The sequence below is a fragment of the Rattus rattus genome, chromosome X (assembly GCF_011064425.1).
Source record: "Rattus rattus isolate New Zealand chromosome X, Rrattus_CSIRO_v1, whole genome shotgun sequence".
NCBI classification, from domain to species: Eukaryota; Metazoa; Chordata; class Mammalia; order Rodentia; family Muridae; genus Rattus; species Rattus rattus.
In genome coordinates, this window is record NC_046172.1 from 109,102,226 (window position 1) to 109,129,806 (window position 27,581).

Consider the following 27,581-nt stretch of genomic DNA (forward strand, 5'->3'; position numbering starts at 1 on the left):
TCAGCATGCCATGTAAGTGAGAGTGCCTTATTGTCTGAGTCTAGGAAGTTCACTAATTCATGTTAACATACTCTAATGTGTGCCGGACCTACAATTTCAGCAAACTCTCGAGAGTAACTAAGCTGAAATAATCAAGGAACAAGATTTTGGTCTTTCCAACAGAAAAATAAAATGTTTTAAGTCATTCATATATTAACTAGTTAGCCAAAGGACCAATCAATCTTAAATTGATCTGTTGGAAAAGTATAAATATGAATCCTTGTTTATTTTGGTACACAGAATTAAAAATACATTTGTGTTCCATCTTAATTATATTCCCACCTTAGTTCAGGTCCTCATCTCTCACCTGAACTATCGTAATTAGCTTTCTAACTGGTTCTCTTCCCTCAAACCCCCCATTTATCTGCTCACCAAACCTCTCCCTTCACACTTTCCACCACTCCATCATTCACACTACCATCAAGAATTATAATTTCAGGATGAAAATCTTACCATGTAACTTTCTTACTTAGAACTTTTCCATGGCTCGCCATTGCCTGCTGGACAAAGTTCAGTTTCTATACTTAGTTCATGGCATGCAAGATCTTTCAAAATATGCCCCTGACTCCATTTTAGTATATCACGTCTCATTACCTGAATACTAGTACATTCATGGTGAAAGCAGGCTCAAGTGTCACCGTAAGTGAAATTGTAATCTTCTGTGATCCTAGAACCCTGTATATTTGCATTTCTTACAGCCTTTGCCATATTGTATTGTAATTATTTGTGTATTGCAATTTTGTCCATGTCTCTAGACTGTGAGCTCCTCAAGGGCAAGGATGTCATTGTTAGAGCTGACACAGAAAGCACTTAAGCAGATGTTCATGGAGTGAGGAACTGTGCAATGCCTAAACCTCTTCTTCCTTTGTTTTTCCTGGATTCTGTATGGGAACATGATAAATATTTCAGAAATCCTAATTAGCTGTGACTCTAAGTGAAATTGCTGATAAGTAGACTTGAAATCATGCCTTATATACATGGCAAAATGTTATTTGAATTATTTTAAGTTTGAAAGCATTGTAACATAATGTATTTTTTAAAACTTGGGATAGTGATTGTTACCTCTCTTAAAGTTTATATTTTGTTTTACATTGTTGACGAAGAATTCACATTTTTCTTAAATGATCATTTACCACATAAATGGTGGCATATAAATACTCTTCTAGTTGTCTCTGTAGTGGTCTATAGACACTCTTCTTTAGTCACTAAGTATGTGCCATTCCAGTTTGTCTCCTGGGACCATCATCTAGCTGCACCAGCACTTGCTTCTGTCTTGTTTCTCTTGTCATATTTTCCTTATTTTACATTTTATTTCATGCTTGATCATACAACCATTTTTTTAGCTTCCAGTTAAACACCATCCAAATAGTTCAGAATCCTACCATATAACTACTTTGTTTATATTTGTCCTCTTAAAACTTGGTTCCAGTGTTCAAGGTCTTTGATGTCTAGAATGTCTCATTATTCAGTACTGTTTTCATTTTTCTTATTGTTTGCAATTTGGATTGGTTCTTGATTATGCACAACCTCCTTCAGACAACTAAAAACGATTGCCTGAGATAAACAACTATCACCAGAGGACTCTTTTGGTAGTTGTACCATAAATGGTTGATTGCCTAAAACTTTTAAATACTTTTGCTTTACCAATCTTCTTTCATTAATGATACCTACCCTGTACTAAAATAACTTATGAATTATATTTTCTTTCATAGTTTCTATCACAAATGCCATCAGTGTAATGTAAAAGAAATACAGACTGGATTTCTGGTTTTTGATTATATGATCTTCAGAACACACAGATTGCCTTTACTTTTACTTCCACAAAAATGTAATAAAATTGTCTTTTATTATCCAGAACTATTATGCCTGGCATTATCATATCTGTTCAGAAAGCCTGGATCAGATATTGTGCTCTACCATAGTATTGTATACATTGAAAATAATTAATTAAATAACTTAGATTTTGGTGAGTTGCTTTTGGGATCTATGGGATCTTTGCAAAAGAAAAGACGGTAATGTCAGCCAAACTGGAAAGCAAGAAGTCACATGCAAATTCACCTTTGGGCTGCCTACTTTATGCTGATTTGAGCTAATTTGTGAATTTAGTTTATTTTCCTTGTAATTATGTGAAAAAACGCCGCTTTGACCTTGATGTTATTTTTTCATTTTTATATAGTTTCATGGCTTTGAGTTTTAGCTTTTAAGCATGAAGTGTTAATTTTTATATGAGACAGAATAATTATTTTAGTATACTCTGAGAGCATTTGATGCATATACTGTACTGGTTTTATCTGTTTCCCCATAGTATATTGTAAGCTCCTCGAGGGCAAGAATCATGTTTTACTCACTTCTTCCTCCATAGACACTATAGAAGCCTGTCATGGTGTAGTTCTTGTGGGAAGGTGTGGGTGAATGTATGTATGGCTCGTATACAATTTGTCACTGAATGAATGGGTTACTAATGATTAGCATCAGGTGTAATCAGAATATATGCATTCAGAAAATGTCATTTCTTTGGTCTGTTTATGTTTATTAATTTGTACCCTGCCTACTTTTCAAAAAAGGATTTGAGGTATCTGCTATGTTCATATGTGGAAATTTGTCATTGATCATTGTATATGGCATATCAGAATTATCAAACTAAATGTATCTAAGTAATATAGAATAAACATAAATCCTTAGCATTTTAAAACAAGTGAACATTGGGATTTTGACACCATCGATGACATGATCAGTGCCTTATCATTCTCCTGACCTTTAATTCCATCATTTTCCATTATACTCGAATATACAAAGCTACATACTTACTTACTACCTATATATTAATAGTCATGCCTTGGTTCAGATCTTTACCTTGTTTTATATTTCTCTAGTCAGCGTGGTACAAGCATAATGGAGGATGACGAAGAGCCGATTGTTGAAGATGTTATGATGTCCTCAGAAGGAAGGATTGAGGATCTTAATGAGGGAATGGACTTTGACACCATGGATATAGACCTGGTAAGAAACATCCAGAAGTAGTATTGTTTTGTTAGTATAGTATTGTTCAACCCAGTAGCTGGTCCCTCCCTCCCCCTGACACACACACACACACACACACACACACACACACACACACACACACACACACACACACACACACACAAATTCTGGATCAGTTTATGTATGTAGTTTAAGATTAAAGACAAAGTTAGGTGTTTACGTTAGCTTGTAAAACGCTGATTACATAGGAAGCCCAGGGTCCAGTAATATTGATTACATTCTTTTCTTAAACAGGCTGAATACACTGCAGTAAAACAGGTTGATTTTGAAATTGTCTCAGCTGGGCTGGTGGCTCATACTTTTAATTCCAGCACTGGAAAGGCAGAGGCCAGTGGTGAATCTGAGTTCAAGGCCACACTGATTTACAGAGAAACCATGTCTCCAGAACAAACAAACAAACAAACAAATAATTGTTTTTAAATGGCCCCAAGGCATATTATTATCTTGCTTGCAAAGTTGAGCAAAAGTTCAGTTTTTGAAGGCAAGAAAAGTTTTTTGAAATAATTAAAATTCTATAGTTAATTTAGTAATATATAGAATTATAAAGAACTTAGGCTATAAAAAATCAAATAATACTCAATGTTTATATTCTAAGTTTTTAAAAGTTAAGTATATTAAGTATCACACCTGTTTCTAAATTTTCATTGTCAAATAGAGTATTTTTTACATAATAGAAACCTTTTGTTGAGGCAGACTTTCTTGTTGGATGTAAAGTAAAATTACTCGAATCCTGAGAAGGAAAATAAAATATTTTTTTCTTTTCCTTTGTTTTGTTTTTTTGTTTTGAGGCGGCAGGGTTTCTCTGTGTAGCCTTGGCTGTTCTTGAACTGTTTAGATCAGGCTGGCCTTGAACCCAGAGGTCCATCTACCTCTGCCTCCCAAGTGCCAGGACTAAAGATATGTGCCACCCCCAACCAGGGTTTTTGTTTTTGTTTTTCTTAGAGTAATTTATTATTAGCACTCATACAGTATGCACATACATATTTCATTTTAGCAATAATCTCATTTAACTTTGTGAGATAGACTGTAATGATAGAGGACATTAAAACCTACAAACTCATCCAAGGAGGAGAAATCCTAAATTTGGTAGAGGTGAACATAACAAGCCTAATCCCTGTGGCTTTTGTATTTAGTGTGCTGCTGGATATTCCTGAAGGAAATGCTATTTCTCTTTAAAATAATGTCAAGTCCTTCAGGAAAATGATATTAGAAAAGTGATGTTTTTACACTAAAGTGAAAAATAGGTTCCTGTTTTACTTTTAAGTCTTTTTCTACTAATGAAATTTTTTGTGCTTACAATCATTCTGATTTTGGGGGAAGATGGGATGTTGGCAAGCAATGATTGAAGTATTTTCAGGTATACTTGAAAATCGCATAGACTACTCAGAACTAATAACATTTATATGAATATTCTTATTTACTCTCTGGTTTATGATTGTAAAAAATCAACTTTCTTTCTTTTTTTTTTTTCTTAGCCACCATCAAAGAATAGAAGAGAGAGAACAGAACTGAAGCCTGATTTCTTTGATCCTGCTTCAATTATGGATGAATCAGTAGGTTTAATTTAAATATGCTCCAAGATTTTTAAATCAAAACTTTAGGCAGTGACCTGATGCAATAGTAATAAAAGGTTAAACGTACTTTGAAATTCCTAACTACCTGGAATTTGAATGTTAAGCATTTAGACCTTTCCTGTAGTTTGGATTATCTGTTGAGGGTTTTCAAATAAGGGATGACACAAATCCACATTATATCTCAGCAAGAATTCTTTGGCATTTCTAGATGGGCAGGATAAGTAGGGGAATAAATATTACATAAAGTCATGGTAGAAACTGAAAACATAGGACCAAGAGTAGTAGCACACACTAGTAATTGCTGCACTTTGGAAACTGACAGAGAATCATGAGATCAAGGCCAACGTTCACTACAGTCTCAAAGGAAAAATAAATACCTTAGGGTTTAGTAAAGAAATGTGAGGTTGAGATACTATTTTTGAACTCTCTAGATCTTCATACATACTTTCATTTTGGTAATGAACACACTGCTATAATAAGATGGGTTATATACAGTTGTCCCTGATAGCCTGCAGTTCGTGAAGCAGTGGTGATTCTGTTCAACTTATGCCTAATGTTATAATTATTTTGTTCAGTCAAATAATTTGCATATCTTCCCATCTCACTTTTTTGTTTACCTAGTCATGCTGCTTCCTTCCTATAGCTAACTTGGGTAATTAGTGTTATCTTCTACATACCCATTTCCTTGCCCTTTAGACAGATCTGGGAAATGTTTTCACAAACCATATCATATAATACAGTAATAACTGCTTGCATAACAAAACAGCTTTACAGAGTTTCTTACCCACAGAGCATCCAATTAAGTTTATGGTGCTGGGAATTGAAGATGGCTCACACACAAGCCTTGTCACAGAGCTGTGTTCTCAGCCCTTTAGGAGAGATCCTTTTAAATTCATTCATTATCAATTCTGATGTGCAGCTGTGTCAGCCAGAGATCTTTTAAAAATACAGCTAGATTTTTAGGTCTGCTGGGTGGCCTGAGGTTATGCATCTCTAACAAGTGCTATTAATACTTCAGGTTGTGGACCTTTCTTTTCAGTACATGGCTGTATAGCAAGAGACAACCTAACCTACCCATAATCCTATGGTTTAATTCTATATTTAATTATGTGGTATTTAAAAGCATTAAAGAATTAATTTGATCACTGTTACTGTCATATCTACTTAACAAAAACTAAAATAAGATGTTATTTGTATGAAATTCCAAGAAATATAATTAGGAAGTTGAAAAGAGAAACTACACTTAAAATGTGGCAACTAGAGCTTTCCATATTTTTAATGTATTCATCTAGTGCCATGACCTTACATATTAGTTTCCTTCATGACAAAATGATTTTCACCAGAGTCCTAAAAATAATGAAACACCTATAGAAACTATTTCTACAGATTTTGACATTTCACATGTAGAGAAAACTATAGCTTGATGATGTAAAAAGAAATAGGTCCCCAATATTTATTACTACAGCTTCATCACATTCTAATGTATAGTGAATATCGAGAGGAAATAATAGCCTTTTTTGATTTGGTAATGTTTTAGATGCCTGTGCTAATAAAATAAGGAAATGAACACATGGATATATGTAATTTTATAGTATTACCACATGATGGCAGCAGTCACATAACTGACTGCTGGGTAATCTTTAATGATTTGGTACCTTTAGAAGTTTTTGACTGTTAATTTTAAATTTCCATGACTTGAAGTAATATCTATCTAGTTCATAGTATCTCAATCATAACACAAGAAACTGAATACAAAAATTGTCTTCGTACAATAAATACATTATAATCCAAACTATGATAAATGTCATCAAAATAGTAAAACTAGAATTTGAGTCCCTTAATGCCCACTTCTCAGATTCTCTAATTCAAAGTAACTCAAAGCACTTAGTATAGATACATCAGGTTACAACTAAACAATTCCTAACTATCTTTTACATTATGATTTTCACATTGTCTAGCAATTATACTTGGAATTATATACACATAGGATTCTAGTTTAATAGTATAGAGAAACAGAATTGACCTATGATATGGTCATTTCCTGTTGGTGTTTGTATAACACTCCAAAGCTTAATTTTGGTACTTTGAAGTACATGTTTGAGTGTTTATTAATGTTGACATCAAAAGTAGGTCTAATTTGGTAACTCAGATAACATTGTCATTAGTGTTACTTATGTCAAACTTCTCAAACTATCTGCAGCATAAAATTAGGAAAGTGCTCAATGTACCACAACTAATTTAATATTCTAATGATATCTGGGTATAATCACTGTGTACAAAACACATGAATGTCAGGTGTTCAGTTGCTTCCTGATTAAGCACTGTATTTGAAAAACACCTAAGATCATCTTAGTAGCATACTCTACATCCAAAATTGACTAGTGTAGTTGGTGAGATGGCTCAGTGGGTAAGAGCACTTGCCATTCTTCCAGAGGTCCTTGGTTCCATTCCCGGCTCACTTGTGGTAGTCAACAACTGCCTGTAACTCTAGTTCCAGGAAAGTTGGCCTCCATAAACATTTGCCTTCATGCGATGTATATCTATACATGCAGGCACAGTACTCAGACAAATGCTTTACCTTTTTTATTAGTAATTGGAACTGTACTTATTCAAAGTTATAAAATATTTTGACTAGAAGAAACCTTTAAACCTCATCTAGGCCTCTTTAATGGAAATATAGTAACTCCTAACTCTGGACTCTAACAGAACCTAAAACTTCTTAGAGAAACCAGAAGGACAAGGGGTGAGGAGTGTGGGAGTTGTCATGAACGGAGAATGTGCAACTCCTTTTTGTTTTCGTTCCTAGGCAGTGCAAGCACTTGATAATTCACTACAACAGTCCACAAATTTTCCTTGTCCAAGAATTAAACAGTTCCTTGAGTTGAAAACAATTCATGAGAGTCTGACTTCCATTGAAGTGAGAAGTCTAAGCCTTTAGTGAACTCAATCTCAGTTTCTTCTGGCTTTGCTAACCGCCCTTGCTCATTTACCGTAGCCTAAAGTTTTGCTTAACTAGTCTAATAAGTGCTAGAATTTTAAATGAAATATTTAACATAATATATACAGTCAAAGTTATGTGCTGCTTGAGTGAAAAAGGTAGAGTCATTTTGTATTAGTGACAAGTTGTCATCAGAGTTTGCCTACCAATCCTTTTCCAACTAGAATGTATAAGAATGAGCACCAGTATAACTCATTTCTCTCAAATTTCACCTTAGGTGCTTCTTAAAATGTGTATTTCTGTTCATTAACTAAGACCAGATTTTCTAAAGAAAGCTTTTTATTTTTTTCTGTAGCTGCATTATTCTTTTTTTATTTCTTTATGTTCAGATAGATGCTTATTCAAAAACCATCTACTCGAGGGTACAAATGGCTAAGATCATGAGATTTTTCTTAAATTCTTCCCATGGAACCCATGCTAGAAGAATATACTGGGAACTACTACATTTGTTGTTCAACGAATGTTCACTTCAGGACTTAGGGGATTGTGTAACAATCAATTACACCAGAGTCCCTACTTTTAGTTATGTTTATGAGTTAGTTGACATCGTAATGAATGCTACTGATTAATGATCACTTTATATATATATATATATATGTGTGTGTGTGTGTGTCTGAAGAGATGTTTTCAGAGTGGTTTTATTAATATTTTAGCATAACAGTGATAAGATATTATAATATTTACAGATTTTTATTAAGAAATGAATGACTATTTTAACAAGATTTTTTCCCTCTCTCATTAGGTTCTTGGCGTGTCAATGTTTTAATACCAGTACACATTAAATCTGTGATGAAGTCATTTTCTAAGTGGAAGAGGAAATTTTAAAATAACGTGTGGTAGATACAGTGAAATTCTGTACAGATTTTTCTCTAAGGAGAATATAACATGCTTATGCTTACCAAGATGAAGTGCATTGAGGGGCAGTTTTGTTTGCCTGAAAAAATAAAGGACAAGTAAACAATTTGATGATAAGCTACAGTTTTTCTTAGAAAGTAAATATTTTATTTATGCGCTGTTAGTTGGCTTTTAAAGGAATTATTTCATGCTTTTTTAAAAAAATATAATAATCTGAAGAAGTATTTGGTACAGATAAGAATCTTCTCACATTTATTTACTGGTTGTACTAAATAATGATGACCTCTGCTGGATTTCTGTTTACATCCACGAAACAAAAGTTAAGGATGGATTTATTCCCTGACCCTGAAATTGTAGGATAGAATTGTTTTTAGCATTCTAAATTTAAATGCTTAAAACATCAATCAACAAACCTTTGTTTTAAATGTTGTAATTGTGGAAAAAAGTTAAACTTATAAGCAGAACTTTTACAATTTTTTCATCTAAAATGTATTTTAAGATATTTTTAAAATCCAAGAGCTTCTGTATACTTTTCAGAAATATCCAGATGCAGTGAACTGCCAGAAGGTAACCAGTCTCGAACATGCTTATCCCATAGCAGCCCTGAAAGTTTGCTTGTCCTTTAAGATAAAAATGTAACGTTGTGATATTCCTTACAGTAGTGCCACTGTATTTTGTCTCCAAATAAAAAGCTTATTGTAGTATGTTTGCAGAAAATTTAAACAAAAATTATACAGCTTATTAGAGTGTGGGAATAGGGATCTAAATTTTAAATAAAATTATATATATATATAAATTGGTGCTGATTTTATAATTGCGCAGTTTGTTTAGTTTTTTCTTACTTTTAAATTCCAACTTAAAATTATGAGGTTTCAGAAATATATTGAAAGTTTAACAATGTTTAAAAATAGAAAAGCATGACTGTTCATGCTTTAAAATGATTTTTAAATTTGTATTTTATATTGTTTTATCTATCTGTCTTTGCAAGCAGTCTTCAGGTTAAAGATACTTCTAACAGGTTACAGTACATTTCCTCTGTATGTAAATTAGATGGGATAATAGAATTCATAACCCATAATATTCTTTGAAAGCTAAGCTTTAAACTTCATTTTATGTCCTTTCACAAGTGAATTAGTTTAAAACAGAAAGTGGCCACTTGCCATTTTGACATCAACTCATTTTGCGAGGCTTAGGCAGCTAGACATCGTTTAAAACAAAATATTAACTTATATTACATGTATATCTATCTTTTGTCAGTCGTCTCTCAGTTCTTGAGGTATATTATTTTAATCATTCCATGCCTTAATATGCTTGCAATACAAGAATATCTTCAGATGTGTGAATACCAAAAGGTTTCTGGTTTTTCAAGTCAGGAAATCAACAAGCATTGGGCTGTGGTAGCCAAAAAACCATAGGTTAAATGAAAGACCACAAAATACATTTATTTTATTAATTCATGGTTAACAAATAAAACCAGACCTGTCTAACATACTTTCCATCAACAAACATTGTTATGTGCAAACGTATTGCATATGTTCTTCTATACACCACTGCATTTCCTACAACTGCTGAGAGGACTGTATATATGATTTGAAACCTAAGTTGATTTTTTTCTCACTCTTGAAAGGAGTATTTCTTTGTGAAAGCAGTTCTTCCAGCTTTGTTTTGAACCAGCTAAAATGTTTTCTCTATTACTCTAACCTGTTGTCCTCCACATTCTATTGTCCTAATTGTACTGTTTGCTGATTTGTATTTATGTCTTGAGACAGTAACTTTTTGAATAAAAATAAACCTACAGTATGTTGTATGCTTTATCTCTTGTAATCAAAAGGGGAGGGTGGTTCTAAATGCTTTATGAATTATATTTATTTTCACACTTTAATGTGTTTGAGTGGGATTATTTATAGAACAAACCACCAGTTTATATTTTTAATAAATCACATATATTTTTAATGTGACTAAATCCCTAGTTGAGTTGTTTAGAATAGAAACCTGTAGCCCTTACTGCTTTCATTTCCATCTGGTATAGATTAAACACACTTTGAAATGTCTACCTTGTTCATTTAGGATAAATTTGAATGCCTACTGTGTCAGATGTGAGAAAAAGTTTTTCTATCACAGTTCAGTGTAAAAAAGACAATCATTAAGTTTGAACTAAGTGCTAGGGCAAAAATCTAGCAAGGAGTTCTGATTTAAGGAAATCTATATTGGATAATGGGCTCATGATGTGTGAACGCCAACATTTGTCTCCCGTGAGATAAAATTTGCATTGCACTTTTTAAAAAGCTACTACTATTGGTGTACATTGTTTATTTTGATTTTGTAAATTGTGCAAGGAGTCTTTTGGTCATCAGTAGTTCTGAACTAAACTTACAGGATTGTAGGCAATATTGCTGGCAGCCACTGTTTTAAGTAGTGCACACAAACCTTCATGACATGAGACCTGCTATTATCTATCCCCACTCCCTTATTTTCACAGATCACCAGGAAGTGAAGAAAACGAGTCACAGAAAAGTTAGCAAAGCTTATACAAAGATGAATGGGTAATCAGTGAGGGGCTGGTCTTCAGACCTAGACTGTCATGCTATGCTGTGACCTACAAACTGTGCTATTGAGAAATGTGTTGCAACCAGGTGTGTCGGCTCATGCCTACTTCTAATCCAAGCACTCCACATGCTGAGGCAAGAGGATTACTGCAAGTTCAAGGGTAGCCTGGCCCACATAGCAGGTTCCAGGCTAACCAGGAGTATACAAAGACTACCAAAGCTCAAAATTTACAAAAAGGTAAAATGGCATAGTATTCCTTGTGACATGTTTCTTCTTTAAGCAATCCACTTGAATCTAAAAATTGAGTGGTGTGGATAATATGCTATTTAGTAGGTTTCTGTAACATACAAGTTAAACGTGAGCTCTGAACCTTTCAAAAGGTACTTACAGTTTTAAAAATTGGGATGTTGGATAATTTAAGATAAATTTCTTCAATGTCCTTCCACAAAGGGAACTCAGAAAAAGTTCATAGGGTAGGCCAACAAGGGCTTAGCAGGTAAAAGGCCTTTACTGCCAAGCCTGATAACCAGCTTTGATCTTAACTCACATGGTAGATAGAATAAATTCCTGCAAAGATATCCTCTGATTGCCACATATGTATATGGATGCATGCATATGTGAATACATGTACTAAATTTGTAAGAATTCCTATGGGTGTGTACTAGGTCAGATAGATTATCTGTCAGTTGTAATGATGCAACAAAATAAATGAGCCAAGTGAAAGATGGACATTGTTTTTGACATTTTATATAGTTACTAGGACATAGAATACATGCAACACTTTTCACAAGCTGGACCGAGTATATCTTGCAAGGTGGTCCGAGAGGCTCTCATAGTAGTAGATTTGCTCAGAAGGCTTTTTTTGTTAGGCAGGTAAGTCTCCTCTAACATTTTACATGAAAAATTACCATATACCACGAAGTCAGAACAAATTAATGGTTAACACCTTTTGTACTTGGGATCAGCCATATCTTGCCTAAGAAAGCTGCCTCTGTTTCAAGGCGAATGGCAAGCATGGGCATACTTCCTACCTACTGCAGCCTACACATCTTTAAGGACTTAATTCTCAATCTTTTTATTCGGCAAATTATATGTGATAAATATGCAAATAGATTCATATTTGCTGTTTTCAACTAATGCTTAAGTATTGAACAGCAGTCATTATTAAAGATTCTGAGCATAACTCTCGACTCAGATCCTTTTCAGTCTTCAGCCAGTCTGTGTCCATCCTTTTATCGTTTCTCTTCATCACAGATTGTCTTAGAATGTCATATGCATGAAGCCATCCAGTGTTGTCTTTATGTATAAAATTATTAGCTTGGAATATTTCTGATATTTATACATGTTTTATATGTGAAATGTTCATTCTATTTCTGGGTTATATTCTATTGTAACCATAAAGAACAGTTTACTAATTCACTAGATGCATATACAACTTGCTCCTACTTTTTACTAATTATGAATAAGAAAAGCTGCTATTTAAGTTGCATCTTTAAAATGAACAGGTGGGCCAAATGAAATGGGAGTGATGTTAACTAAGGCGGAGAATCTTCAAGTCAAGAGGACAGCACAACTGCACCTCCTGTGTGTAAAACCTAAGTGTGGGTAGGATAAGACAGGAGGCTAGAGTTCCCTACACAGTACCTTCTACATTTTAGAAATCAAAACATTCCCAACTAATTACTTGAGTCTTACAGGTTTCTGCTATTCAAATTCTTAAAAGATAGATATCACGGTGAAGCATGCCCAGGACTCGGGAGACAAAAGGTTTCTTGCTCCCTGTGTTCTACAACATCCTTGTCAACATCATATCTAATCATTAGGAGGTCAGTTGGCTTATTACATACATCTTGATGTGTTGAAGTGTTCATACATTGTGGAATTTGTAAGCCAAACAGGGTTATTACTTTTGCTACATAAGAGATACTGTCTCTTCTATGCTTGGGCTCATGTCACTTGAAATAATGTCCTCCTGTATGCTCTTACAAGTAGCAGGAGTGATGAATCCTAATGGTAGGTCTAAGTTTTTTTAGGGCCATCCACAACATGTTCAATGAATTTACTGATGACTTAGTGATACTGAGCACTGACTAAGACTTCTTGGCAATTTGTGTGTCATTAAGCTTTTTGCCTATTTTTAAGATCAAGTTATTTGATTTTTCTGCTGTCTACCTCTATGAATTTCTTCTATATTTTGAATATTAAGGGCAATGTGTAATTTATGAATATTTTCTTCCCTTGTTTTTTTTTTTATTGCCCTATTTTTCTTTCTATTTATCTGTGTGTCTGTCTGTTTGTTTGTTTGTTTGTTTTGAGATTGGTTTTCTCTGTCTAGTCCTGGCTATCCTGGTTTCAACCTCAAAGACCCAATTTAAAGATGTGTGGCACCACTGCTAGTTTTATTTATTAAATTATTTAGGTCATATGCTCATACAATTATCCTGGAGGTTTTTCTCCTGTGGTTTTTGGTCTTTAAATTCTAATCCAATGTACATTTACTTATTTAAAATTTATCTAACTCTATTTTTATGTGTATATGGGTGTTTTGCTAGCATGTGTGTGTACCACTGAGTCCAGAAGAGGGCATTGGATCCTAGGACAGGAGTAGAGATATATGGAGCTGCCGTGCTGTGTAGTAGGAGTTGAACTGGGGTCTTCTAGAAAAGTAGCCAAACTCTTGCCCCACTGAGACATCTCTCTGGTCCTGTATATAAATTTATCTTTTATATAATAAGTTTAGGGTTTAGATTCATCTTCAGGTGAATGAATATCCAGTTTTTCCAACACTGTTTACTGAAATGACTGTCCTTTCTCATCGTTCTTTCTTGGACATCAACCATAAAAATGTGCAGCTATTTCTGCCTCTCCATTCTGTTCCATTCTGCTTTTATTCTTGTATTCTGTTATTTTGATTACTGTTGCTTATAATTCCATATAAATATCAGAATTGCTTCACTCACCTCTGTTAAAAATGTCCTGAGCATTTTAATATGGATTATGTTGTTGCTTTGGGGCTCTATGAGCATTTACTAAATTAAATTATTGTGTGTGGAGTGCAGGTTGTGAGGCTTTGGAAGGGAGGGTATGAAAGAATATAATTGGGTGCCTAAGTGCCACAGGAGATGTGTGGAGGTCAGAAAAGAATTTGTTGGAGTTGGTTCTTTCCTCCCACTGTGGGTTCTGGAGATTGAACTCAAGATTACAAAGAAAACCCTTTACCTGCTGTCTTCCTGGCTCTGCCTTAGTTATGTTTATAGCCAGTGTAAATTAGTATTATTTCTTTACTCTTTTTAAGTTTGCTGTCTCTTAGAACTTTACTGGATTTGTTTAATAGCCCCAAAAGGTTTTCTCTAGAAAAACCTATGTGTAGTGATGGTTGAACTTTTTTCTTTAAGATTAGGACACCTTTGTTTTTCTTCCTACCAATTGCTGTGGCTGGGACTTTCAGAACTCTGTTGAATACAAGTGGTGGGAATAGATGTCCCTATCTCATTCTGATTCGAGAAGAAATGCTGCCAAGTTCACATTATTGGATATGGTTTATTGCAATGATGTTATTTTTATTATATAAATTATGCATTATATAAAATGTATTATATGTAATATGTAAACCTCCTTTGTTCTTAATTCATAGAAACCTATTCTACATGGTGAAAGTACACCATTCAGGTTTCCATTTACATGGAATATCTTTTCCATCCCTTCACTTTCAGTCTGTTTATGTCCTTCACTGTAGGTGAAGTGAGTCATTTATAGGAAATGTCATAGTTAGGCAACTTATATAAGAGTTTAGGGGGCTTACAGTTTCAGAGAGTAGTCCATGACCATGGTAGGACAGCAGGCAGACAGGCATGACATTGGAGCAGTAACTGTGAGCTTATATCTTGGTCAACACGTAATATGAGGCAAAGAGATGTGGAAATGGCATGGGCTTTTGAAACCTCAAAGTCCACTTCCAGTGACACAACTCCTTTGTAAAGGCCGTACCTCCTAATCCTTCCCAAACAGTTTACCACCTAGGGAACTATAAGAGCCTGTCTCATTTAGACCACCACAGGCAGTATATTGTTCGGATTTTTAAAAATCTATTAAACTTCTCTGTCAAATGTGATGCATTTGTAATCAATGTAATTATTGGTAGATGAGGACTTGGTACTGCCATCTTTTTGTTTCCTGGTGACTCTGTAGATCCTTTGTTCTTTTTCATACTATCCTTCTGTTTAAGGAATTTTATGTGGTGTGTTTTGACTCATTACTTTTTTGACTCTTGGCTATCACCTGCAATTTTATCTTAAATATCTCAGGTTGGTTCTTTGATCATGGCAATAAAGTGACTATCACAGTAAAACAAGTCAAATAACGAATTTGATTTCCCTATGGACAGAAAGTTACCTCTGCACTATTACTGTAATTAAGTGTGCACTCCTGTCCTCTAAAAATTGATGTTCGTGGGCACATGAGAAGAGATCAGAGGTTGATTATCTCCACAGTTTGTCCGGGGATCAAATACAATCAGGTTTTTAGGGCTTTATCTTAAACCTCACGCATAGAGCCATCTCACCAGCCCAGTATTCTACCTTTAATAAGATGTTCATTATTGGAAATACTAATAAAATGCCAATAATTGTAGTCATTGAAAGAATAGTGATGTTGACTTGGCTTGAAATACACTTGCATAGACCTTCAGTTTATGTAAACAATGTTTATGAAGTGTGGTAGGATTTACACTTGCATATCTCTTGGCCTTATGGTTATAATGAGGCCTATATAAATTACATATCTAACAGATTGGTGCCATTTACTTCACATTATGTAAAGGACGCTAGTTTTTCTACCCTCTATTGTATTTGCTGGTGCCTATGATTTATGTTTGTGGCTCAGATTATTTTAGATATTTTAAATTATTTTTCTTTAAAAAAATTAGGTCTGGTGAGATGGCTCCATCAGTAAAGACACTTTTTGCCAAGCTTGGTGATGTGATCTTGATCTTGAACTTTGAGACCAACATGGTAGAAAGAGAGAACTCATTTCTACAAATTATCCTGTGACTTCCACATGCACACTGATGTACACACAAACATGTACACATAAAATAATATAATAAAATAATTTATTATATTTTATTATTTTATGTTACTGAGCTACCTCTGTAGCTCAGTTGTCTTTTAACATTAATATTAAAGATGAGAGAATGACACACCATCAATTTAGTATTAGAATATTCTGTTCTTGACTATGTACTTCCGTTAGTGAGTTGAAGAAAAAACATACTTGGGTTATCCCTTGAAGTGAGTAATTGTACTGTTCTCAGCATACCTTATAGTTGCTTATAGTTATTTTTGTCTGTGGCTGGGGCCCATGAGATCTTCCTCTATTCAGCCATATTGATGAGATTTCATGGGTGTAGCTTCTCTGACATTTCTAGGAGACACAGTATCACAGCAAACTTCCTCATTCTCTGGCTCTTAAAATCTTTCTGCTTTTTCTCCCTCAGTGTTCTTTGAGCATAAGGTTCAAGAATTGTGTTATAAATGTATCCCTTGAGTTTGGGCACTGCAGAATACAGACGTTTTGACCAGTTGTGATTCTCTCTGATAGTCTTCATCTCTTGCAAAGAGAAACATTTCTGAAGAGTGAGAGCTACGTTTACCTATGGAAATAAGAAGTATCTGTTTTAGTAAGTGTTAAGGAAAAAAAGAATTAAAAAAAAAAGACAGTAAAAGGCAGTCTGTCTAAACAGAGTTCCAAAAGGAAGAAACAACAAATGACTAAGAAATATTTTTAAAATGTACATCATCCTTAGCAATTATGGAAAGGAAAATCAAAACAACTTGGAAATTTCATCTTACTCCAATAATAATGAGTAAAATCAACAAAAGGAAAAACAACAGATGTTGGTAAGAAAGTAGGGGAACTCCATGTGTCACCCCCAGTTCCCTGGATTGTGAGGTTTCTTCTGGGAAGTCTTCTAGACTGGATGAGGCTGCATGTGATATGCTGCCTTTGGTTGCTTTCAAGGTTTGCTTTTTGTCTTGGATTTTTAAAGTTTGACTATAACATACTATTTTCATTACAAGGGTATTGACATAGCCAGAGTACAGACAGTTGTGCCACCTTTCATACATGGTTTCCAAAGTTGACCATCTTTAGCTTTTAAGAGGGTGGGACACACCCTCCTTTGGGAAGTCTTAATGGTGAGTGGCAGGAAGCAGCCACTCCTTCCTTCGTGTCCTATGTTTCTGGGTTCTGCCTTTGGGTTCCTGCTTGAGTTCCTGCCCTGACTTTAAATTTTTTTTGTCATGTTGTTTATCATAGCAATAGAAAGCAAACTAGTGCAGAAATCGGTTCAAATTTGTTGGTTATTGCTATCACAGACTTGACCATGTTGTTTTGGGGCATGTTTGTAACTTTGGGCTGGAATAATCATCAGTGCCCAAAGCTTAGTGGCCTGTTCTGTGGGAGCTTGGGAGGTTAAGAATGTTTAAAACAGTGCAGGTGATATAAATCTGGCTTGTGCAGTTTCAAAAGGAACTTTGAGAATCCCTCAAAGATTGTATCAGGCAGTGTTAAGAATCTGTAGCTTCAATAAGCTGGGACTGAAGAATCAGCTGTGATTAATAAAAGACCGCATAATTGAAATGAAATCTTTACTAGGACTATAAATCCTGTTTAGCTGGGGCTGAAAATCAGCAGTGATTAACAAGAGAGCAATGTATCTTCTCTGAAGCATTTCCTCGGGGTTGGCATATAATGCTGTAATCTACTGGGGACTAAGGCTCAAGCTGACAGCTGGGCCTGGTAATGTTTAAAAGTCTACCTGTTTGTTGACATGAGAACTGCAGAATTGAAGAGGTCTTGAATAGGAGCTGAGGCCTTGGCATCAGGCAGCAGGGTTAAGAATTCCTAAAGAGAGGCCAGTAGTGAAGAGTCCAACTACATTGCAATGTCGACTTGTAAACTTGCACACCTAAAAGATTACTATAGTTGTTATTGTCTTTCTCAGTGCACCATTAATTGGTAGATGCATAATGGTTTGTTCTATTAATAATGACTTTGACTATAGTGCTGGTGATGTGTTTCTTCACTCTGAAATTACTATAGTTCTTTGCCTTACACTTGAGTCTGAAGAGGTGGCTCAGCAGTTGAGTACTGACTGCTTTTCCAAAGGACCTGGGTTTGATTTCTAACAGCCAGCATACTTTGCAGCTCATAACCACCTATCACTTCAATTCTAGGGGATCTGATACCCTCTTCTGACCTTCATGGGTATCAAGTACACGTGTGGTACACATGCACACAGGCAAAAAACACATACATAAAAATAAGTATATTGTGAGAAGATAGGTTGAGTCTCTGTGTGTGTGTGTGTCTTGTAACTTTTCCTGTGTTTATCTCTCACTATTTTTAATATAATTTTTATTCCTTGAGAATTTTATATATGCATATAATATATTGTGAGAATCTTCATCCTCTTAATTCCTTCAAGATCCACCCTGCTTGTCATGCTCACTTTATGTCCTTTATTTTTTTCAATAACCTACAGAGTTCATCTGCTGCCCATGCACTCATGAGTATGATGTATCCACTGGAATACTGACAACCTACCAGGAGCCACACTCATAAATAAAAATGACTCTTCCTTCTCTAGAAGCCATCAGTTGTCCATAGTTCCTGAGCTAGAACTGGGGGCTCATGCAGCCCCTCCCATGCTGGCATTTTGACTTATTTGCTCATGTGCAGGTCTTATGTACCACACAAGGGTTTGTTAGCATTTATTTTACCTATTTCCAGGGGGCTGGGCATCCGGCATGATCTGAATAGCCTGTGTAGACACTTTCTTGCTGAACTAAACTCTAAGCCCTGCTAAATGTCATTATATTTGCTCCAAACACTTTAACTGAAAGAGTAGGGAAATAAATGGACAGTTGGCTTTCTTCAGGGATATGGCCCTTGCTTCAATAGATGGCCTTTCACCCATGCATACACTGGCAATACTAAGTGGATTCAGTCGGTTAAAAAAAAATCACTTGGAGTTGTAGATGGCACCAGTAGGCAAGGGAATGTGGGTGAAATCCATAAAAATACATTATTTATATTTATGAAATTCTCAAACAATTAGAACAAGTAGGAGAAATAATTCCTTTAGCTGACCATAAGGATCCAAGTAGACATGGCTATGAGGAGCCTAAAGGGCAGAAAGAGTAGAGGAACACAACAAAAAGACCAGCTATCAGACCTGTACGATGCCATACCATAGGTTCATTTTATGTCCTTTCAGACTATGTTGACAAGACTAATCACAAGGGGTATACACAATATTGTCCATTGTCTACAACACATTTGCCTGATTTGCTAAAACAACAACAACAACAAAACACTCATGATTTGTACAGAGAAAACACAGCCATTAAGTTCTGGCTTAGTATGTGCTGTATCAAAATAAAAGTAACAACAACAAAAAGAAAAACCTACAAAATCCACTTGGAACTATATTCATGTCATGACAACCTGGTATCCTGGGACACAAAAGACTAAGCTAGTCTCTAAAAAGGCTGTTACAAATGAAGCAACCAATTTCAAAGATAATGAAGCATTGTAATTGATTGAATGAGATGTCCCCATAATTTTGAGCATTTGAATACTCGATCCCCAGTTGGTAACATTATTTGGGGAGGCTTAGGAGGTGTGACTGTCACTTAGGTGGAGTAATATGTCACTGATGGTGGGCTTTGGAAGTTTAAAGCCACACCATTCCTAGTTCACTTTCTCTGCCTCCTGCTTGCAGTTTTAGATGTGAGTTCTCAGCTTGTTGTTTGAGCTACCATGCCTGCTGTTACTCCACTATGATGGACTCTTATTCCTCTGAAGTCATAAATCCAAGTAAACCTGTCTATAAGTGGTCTTTTGTCATGGTATTAGGTACAGCAAAAAGTAATTAATATATGGATAAAATTTGGATGAAGAATTCAAAAGATGTGGCTGGAGCGAAGGTTATTTGGCTGCTTTTGGAGAGGATCAGAATTTGGTTCCTAGCATTTACATTGGATAGCTCAGAACTGCCCGCAACCCCAGTGGGATCTAGGACTGTTCTGGACCCCAGGGACACCCTAGCACATGTGTGTACACAAATAGGCACACTTACACATAAATTAAAAAAGAAGACCCACTCTTTGCTATTTTTTGAGACAGGGTATCTCTGTGTAGTCTTGACTTGTCCTGTAACTCACTCTGTAGACCAGGCTAGCACTTTGCCTCTGACTCCGGAGTGCTGGGAATAAAGGTGTGCACTGCCACCACCCAGCAAAATATCTTTAAAAGAATCAGACACAGTGTCACACACTTGTAATCCCAGTGAGGTGGAGTCCGGAGGATTAGTGGTTTAAAGTCAGTTTCTGCGTGCAACATCCTGAGTTTGGGTCCAGCCTGAGCTACATGAGACTGTCTCAAATCTATCCTGTTCAAAGATCAGTTCATTCCAATACAATACAGAAAAGTAAGGACTACAGTAAAAGATGTGAATGAGGAAGTAAGGACGCAGGCATTTTCAAAGTAACCAGTCATAAGTCTTGGAAATGACAAACTCAAAACAGTCAAATAAGCTCCATGGAAAAATTTCCAGTGGACTGGATCAAACAGAGGAGCAGATTTCAGGATTGGGAGACAAGGTCCATGAATTAGAACATCACTATATTATGGTTTTCTATGAAAGTAGTGGGTGGGTGGGACTGCACTTGCTGTACAAGCATTAAGACCTGCTAGAGTTTGGATCTCCGCATGCATAAAAACCTGTATGTGCCTGTAACCTTAAATGCATTCCAAATTAACCAGTCAGCTGCCCATTCAGTGAGATGCCTTGCCCTAGAGGCATGCAGCAGAGAGTGGTACAGAAAGATTGACATCTTCTATAGTCTTTATTTGTGCATGCACAGGTGTTCACACCTGCATACTCGCATGCATGCTGCATACGCATGCCAAAACAATGACAAAAATGTGATGGGACATGAATATGATCAAAATATATTACATGTAGATGTGACAATATTGAAAAAACGTTACTTCATTAGAATTTCAAAATGTACAAGTAATAGGTGTAAAAAGTAAAGAAAATGAGCTTTAAAACCATGAAAAGATATGGAGGAATTTGAATTGCATGTAAATAAGAGGAGAAAAGCCTTCCTGAGTATATATGTTGCAAAAGGCCTGCTGCAGGACTTCCAACTATGTGGAATTCTGGAGGAAAAGCAGACCTATGCACAGTAAAAAGGACCATTGGATACCAAGGGATAGGGAGAAGAAGGAATGATGGAGTAGAGCACTGGGGACTTTGAAGGCAACAAGGCTAGTCCACATTATGTTCTGATGGTAGGTACGCATCATTGTCCATTGGCTGGAAATCATGCAGTGGCCCTTTGGAATGGACTGGCTATAGAAGACTGACCTAGAACGAACAATCCCAAGAATGGATTCTGTGTAATTATAGGCTTTGACTGATGGAGTTGCACAGCCTACGGTTCATAATTGAAACATACACCATGTGGTGAGGATTGTTGATACAGTCTTGAGTGGGCAGCCATAGTGTCATGTTATGTTCAGAGCATTTAACAATGCTCTTCCTGGTCTGCAGAGATGACTCAGTGGTTAAGAGCACTGGCTGCTCTTCCAGAGGTCCTGAGTTCAATTCCCAGCACCCACATGGTGGCTCACAACCATCTGTAATGAGATCTGATGGCCTCTTCTGGTGTGTTCAGACTGCCACAGTGTACTTATAAATAATAAAAAAATAAATCTTAAAAATAATCAATGCTCTTCCTCTCACTCTTAAATTTATCTACCCCTCTTCCAAGATGTTCCCTGAGTCTTGGGTGTTTGTAGAATAGACTTCCCATATGACTTTAGGGCTAATCATTCCATAGTCACCTATTCTCTGCACTTTGACCAATTAGTAGTCTTTGAATTGACTGCTACCACACCAAAAGGAAGCTTCTCTGAGAAGAGTTGAAACCAACACTAATCAAAAACATTTTGACAACATCCATGTAGAAATATCTCAATACTAACTTAAGTTCTACCATAAGGTAAACCTTAATGACCTCCCCAGTCAGAGACTTTTGACAAAGATTTTATTGATATGCGAGGAATTTATATAATTTTCACCTTTCTCTTTCCCCATCTAACTCCTCCAGTGTGTTCTTCCCCACTATTCAAACTCACACACAAACACACACACATACACACACAGAGAGAGAGAGAGAGAGAGAGAGAGAGAGAGAGCATGGGCACTACCAAATCCAATTAGTATTTAGGGCTGCTCGGGATTGGATACCCATCAACTGCCTGTTACTCTTTATCTAGAGATGTGGCCTTGTGAGATTTGCAGTCAGTGATGACACACCAACTGGAGTTGACACTAAGTAGACCTTGTTTAGGCAGCCATACTGCTGAGATTTCATGGGTGCATCTTCCCTGTCATATATAGAAGACATAATCTCATTGCAGACATCCTGGTCCTCTGGATCTTAAAATCTTTCTACCCCATCTGTCTCAATGTTCCTGGAGTCTTAGGTTGTGCAGTAGAATGCTCATCTAGGGCTGGGCACCCCATGGTCAGCTGTTCTTTGCATTTTGAGCAGTTGTGGATATTTCTGTAATGCTCTGCAGCAAAAAAAAAGCTTTTAGAAAAGGTGAGAGCTACACTTATTAGACTGGTGCATGAGCTGCATCTCTCTGGACATTTTTAAAGAGCAGTAGCCAAACTTGAGGCACACAACCTGTAAGAGCAGTTGTGACTCTGAACAATAATTATTTCCTGATGATCTAGCTATGAGTCAGAAACTAGTTATAATGTTATGTCTGTTCAAACACATGAATTGACTTTTTTTTTTTTGCACTATTCTTTTTTTTTTTTTTCTTTTTCTTATTTTCGGAGCTGGGGACCGAACCCAGGGCCTTGCGCTTGCTAGGCAAGCGCTCTACCACTGAGCTAAATCCCCAACCCCATGAATTGACTTTTTGAGTAAAGTTGTTACCGCTGAGCTTGACATGTTTGAGAATGTGTAAACAGATTAGTAACTTTGATGCTTTAAGACATTTTGTATGTGGGGGGGTGTGCTCATGTGTAATGATGTGCATGTAGAAGTTAGAGGGCATCGGAGTGAGGTTTTTTCTCATGTGAGTTCTGGCGATAAAGCTTAGTTTTTTCATGCTTAGCAGCAAGCACTTTGACTCACTCACTGAGCCATCTCCCATGATTTTGAATTTTTTTTTTTTTAACTTGAGTATTTCTTATATACATTTCGAGTGTTATTCCCTTTCCCGGTTTCCGGGCAAACATCCCTCCTCCCCTTCCTTATGGGTGTTCCCCACCCTCCCCCATTGCAGCCCTCCCCCAACAGTCTAGTTCACTGGGGGTTCAACCCAGGACTTTGAATTTTTAGTATTGGTTTGAAGCCTCTCTTTGTAAGTCTTATAGATTGGTAGTAGCAGTGTGTGTGTGTGTGTGTGTGTGTGTGTGTGTGTGTGTGTGTTGAAAGTGGTTTGAAAGTTTGAAACAATGGCTGTGAGTTATGAAAACAGTGGTATAAATTAGGAAAAGACAAGATGCATGGCTAGTGGAAGAATAAGAAAACTGCAGAAATTTCAGTGGATTCTGCTCGTTAATGGGTAGAGATGACAGCAAACACATTCAGGAAAAACATGAAATGTTCAACTACTAAATTTAATGTTTCTGAGAAGCTAAGGTCAAGCCTAAATAATATAATCACAGAGCAATTTTTCTGAGGTCAAAGAATAAATTTAAAAATTCATTCAAAAGCCACGCATCCTAAAAAATGACACTTTGCATTTAAAATCTTGAGAATATTATTTTAATAGGTAAATTGTATTATATTTTTAAGATGCAGTGCTATTTTGTTGTGTGCATACAATGTAGAATTCTTCAACCTAATTAATCGACATCGTCTTGCAGGATCACACACTGGTTAGCACTCTCAATTCCGTGCACTATTTTAAGAGAAGGATTTTGAAGACTTTCCGAGAAACTGTTTGTGCAAGCTAGTTTTGTGATCCTTGGAAATACTTTTGTTCCTTCAAGCACTGGGATATGTATTGTGTGAAAGCTATATTCTGACTATATCCCCCCACACTCACAGACTCCTTTTTTGGCACTTTACTCTCCCATTTGTTTTGTTTATCTCCCTAGAATGTTTTATTCCTAGTTTTGTGACGTGGCATGACAGTCACAAATGTATGTACGTGTATGTACTCATGACCTTATGCCTTTACATAAAATCTAAGCCCACAATGACACAAAACATTTGACATTTGTCTTCTGTGACTCACTTAATCTGATTAATACAATTATCTTCAGTTGCATTCATTTTCTTGTAAACAATATAACTTCTTTTGGGCTGAAAGATTTCCACTGCATATGTTTTATTTATTTTTCTATTATATAAGTCATTAAATGTTTAATTCCACCCCCAAGATGTATGGTACAACTAAATTATAGAGTTCTCAAATATCCATTTCATTCCTTTCATCTAGATCTTCAATGGGAGAGGCAGGATAGAGTATGTTTCTACATTATTCCTGACACAAACTCTGTTTTGGAAAAAAATTACCTTTAAACTATAGACAAAGAAGCTATGATAATAGCTTAATAATACTTTTTTTCAGAGTGTAATAGACTCCTTGTTTGGTTTCTTATGAGATGGGCCTTATTTAGCCCAGACTGGACTTGAACTGGCTGTGTAGCTATATCTGGCCTTGAATACCCAGTCCATTTATCTTCATCTTAAAAATTCTGGGATTGCAAACATTTGGCACCATGCTCAGCTTCAAATGTCATAGACTCTTAAGTACAAAAGCCATGTGTAAATTCCCAACTGCATTTTAACATTCATCGCATGCATGTATTTATTCGGTTGGCAAAGCACACTTGTGTAGATGACCCATGGTTCAGTATGGACACCTGAGGAATCTCAGATGAACCCAGAAGTGTCTTCCTAATTACAGGATTATGAGCTAAATAGATGTTTAATTCTTTCTACTGCAGTGTTCAAGGGTCCTTTCCAACATAGCAGTAGGTAACTGTAAGCAGCCAGAAGGACAACACCGTCTACTCTGCTGTTGAGTCTTTTAAAGTGTTCTGCCTATTTCTTTGTGTCAAACTGTTCAATCAGTTTTTTTTTAAAGTAGCACTTCTGATAACATCATTAATGAAAACTTTTAAAAATCAGATAATGTTTTCCAGTAATTTAGAAATTAAAAGGAGTTCTACCTTGGATCCACAGCTTGGGTAAATCTAAAATGTCCCATCAATTTTAACAATTTAAACCGGTTTGTGGTCTATAAGAATCAGTTCATGTTCTGGTGGAACTTTTGGGATCACTTAAAAAAAAAAAAAGAATCAGTTCATGTTTTGTTTAGATCTCTAGACATAGAACAATAAGGAAGTGCTGTAAAATCTGTTACTTTGTTGTTTGCTTAAATGACATCCGCAAACGTGGACCCTCCTGCTCGTCGTTATGCCTTTTGTATGACTAGTCACTTACCTTTGGCATTAACTAATTCAGATGAAACACGACTTATGGCTGTTGTGGCCGCTCAGGAGATTTTTTTTTTTTTTTTTTTTTTTTTTTTTGGAGCTGGGGACCGAACCCAGGGCCTTGCGCTTACTAGGCAAGCGCTCTTCCACTGAGCCAAATCCCCAACCCTCGCTCAGGAGATTTTAATCCTCACAAAATTTTGTAGTGGAAAATTGATATTTATGTATTTTCTTTCATTTTCCTAAGCTACAAAAGATTTCCAAGTAAGACATTTTTTCCCTTAAAACACCCCTGGTGTTATAATTAAATAATTAAAAATTAAACACAGTTACTAAAGGTTAGTCATTTTTACAAAGGCTAACACAAAATAGTTGTAGGGAAATTAATAAAAGGATATCAAATTTTAATTTTGTTTTTCATTTAGTTGAGAAAAAAATTCTTCAGTCAGTCATGGTAGGCATCCCTACAATCTCACTCAGGAAACTGAGAACTGTAAATTGCAGAATAGTCTAGGCTATATTACTTGATCCTGCTTCCAAAATGAAGAATTCAATCCACAAAAATGTTTGAGTATAAATTTATCTAGTCACTAAACACTGGCTGTATATTTATATTTATTAACTTTAAAATTTTTCAAATAATTATGTTTATACATAAAGTTGAAATTATTCTTTTTTAATTATTATTTTTAAATATTTATTTAATGTATATGAGTACACTGTAGATGTCTTCAGACACATCAGAAGAGGGCATCAGATCCCATTACAGATGGTCGTGAGCCACCATGTGGGTGCTGGGAATTGAACTCAGGACCTCTGGAAGAGCAGTCAGTGCTCTTAACCTCTGAGCCATCTCTCCAGCCTGTCATTATCATTCTTGAGTACCATCTTTCTTCTTCCACAACATAGGCTCTACTTGTCTCCTATAGATTAAAGGGAAGACTAACTGTTTAATTTTAGATGCTGTGGTGAAACATTCTGACATAGGGAAGAAAGAGTTTATTTTGCCTCATGGTTCCAGAGGCGAAGTACATAATGGTGGGGAAAGAATGTCAGTGGCTATCTAGAGCAGGAAGCTGAGAGCTAACATCTTTATCTACATGCAAGAAACGGAGAATGAATTGAAAATGGGGTAAGGCTCTAAACTCTCAGAGTTCACGATCACTGACATACCCCAGCTTCTAAAATTCCCATAACCTTTCCTCACTAGCACTGTGGACCACATGTTCAAAGATGTGTGCTTGGGGTGGAGGGCATTTCTCATTTAAAGCACCAGACCAGCTAAATGTAATGTAATATCCTAGTTTGGATTCTAGAACAAAGAATAGCCATTTGTAGGAAAACTGATGAAGTCTAAGACTGTACTTTCCTTAATAGAAATAGTAATAGTAATAGTAATTTGGGATGATGCATTGTTCTCTAAACAAGGTAGAACCAAAAGAAGAAAATGAGTGGCTGTTAGAAACATGTACTGGAAAGGAAGACGGGGGTGGTGGTGGGAGGATAACTGAAGGCAACAAAACAGAATGGGATGAATCACTTCATCTTGAGAAGCAATATTTGTACAAACACATACATTACAATGAAATAACACTGGTCTAATATAAACTCATTCTCTAGCACAGCCTTTCTCCTCTTGGTTCTCCCGTGTCCAAAGAACAATGCTTTATCTCAAATACTTACTAGATTGCCTTCGAATTCAGGCCTTCTTTAATTCTTTTCGGTTTAGGTGTCCTTGTGTGTTTGTTTTGTTTAGCCTTTAGCCATTCAGCCCACATGGAGTTTACAACTGCTATCTTTCATAGGAGTTGCAAGGAACCTTATGTGTCTTTATGCAGACATAATCTGTGGCTAAGTGACACTTTATGAATCTAACTGTCCTTGTTGACATATTTCCTAGTGTCAAAAATCCCCATTTAAAAATCTAAACAGTTTCAAAAAATAAAAACAAGTTCTTTTGTGCTTATGCACAGCAAACGTA

At 35.9% G+C, this 27,581-nt stretch overlaps 1 protein-coding gene across 1 annotated transcript in view; it reads left to right on the top strand.

Moving 5' to 3' along the window:
- Window positions 1-10,308, top strand: part of Stag2 (stromal antigen 2) — a 123,038-nt gene extending 112,730 nt beyond the window's left edge. Inside the window, 3 exon segments of the mRNA XM_032890418.1 lie at window positions 2,913-3,039; window positions 4,557-4,634; window positions 8,396-10,308. Of these exon segments, the coding sequence (XP_032746309.1) occupies window positions 2,913-3,039; window positions 4,557-4,634; window positions 8,396-8,419 (229 nt within the window). The 3' untranslated portion in view covers window positions 8,420-10,308.
- The last annotated feature ends 17,273 nt before the right edge of the window (window positions 10,309-27,581 follow it).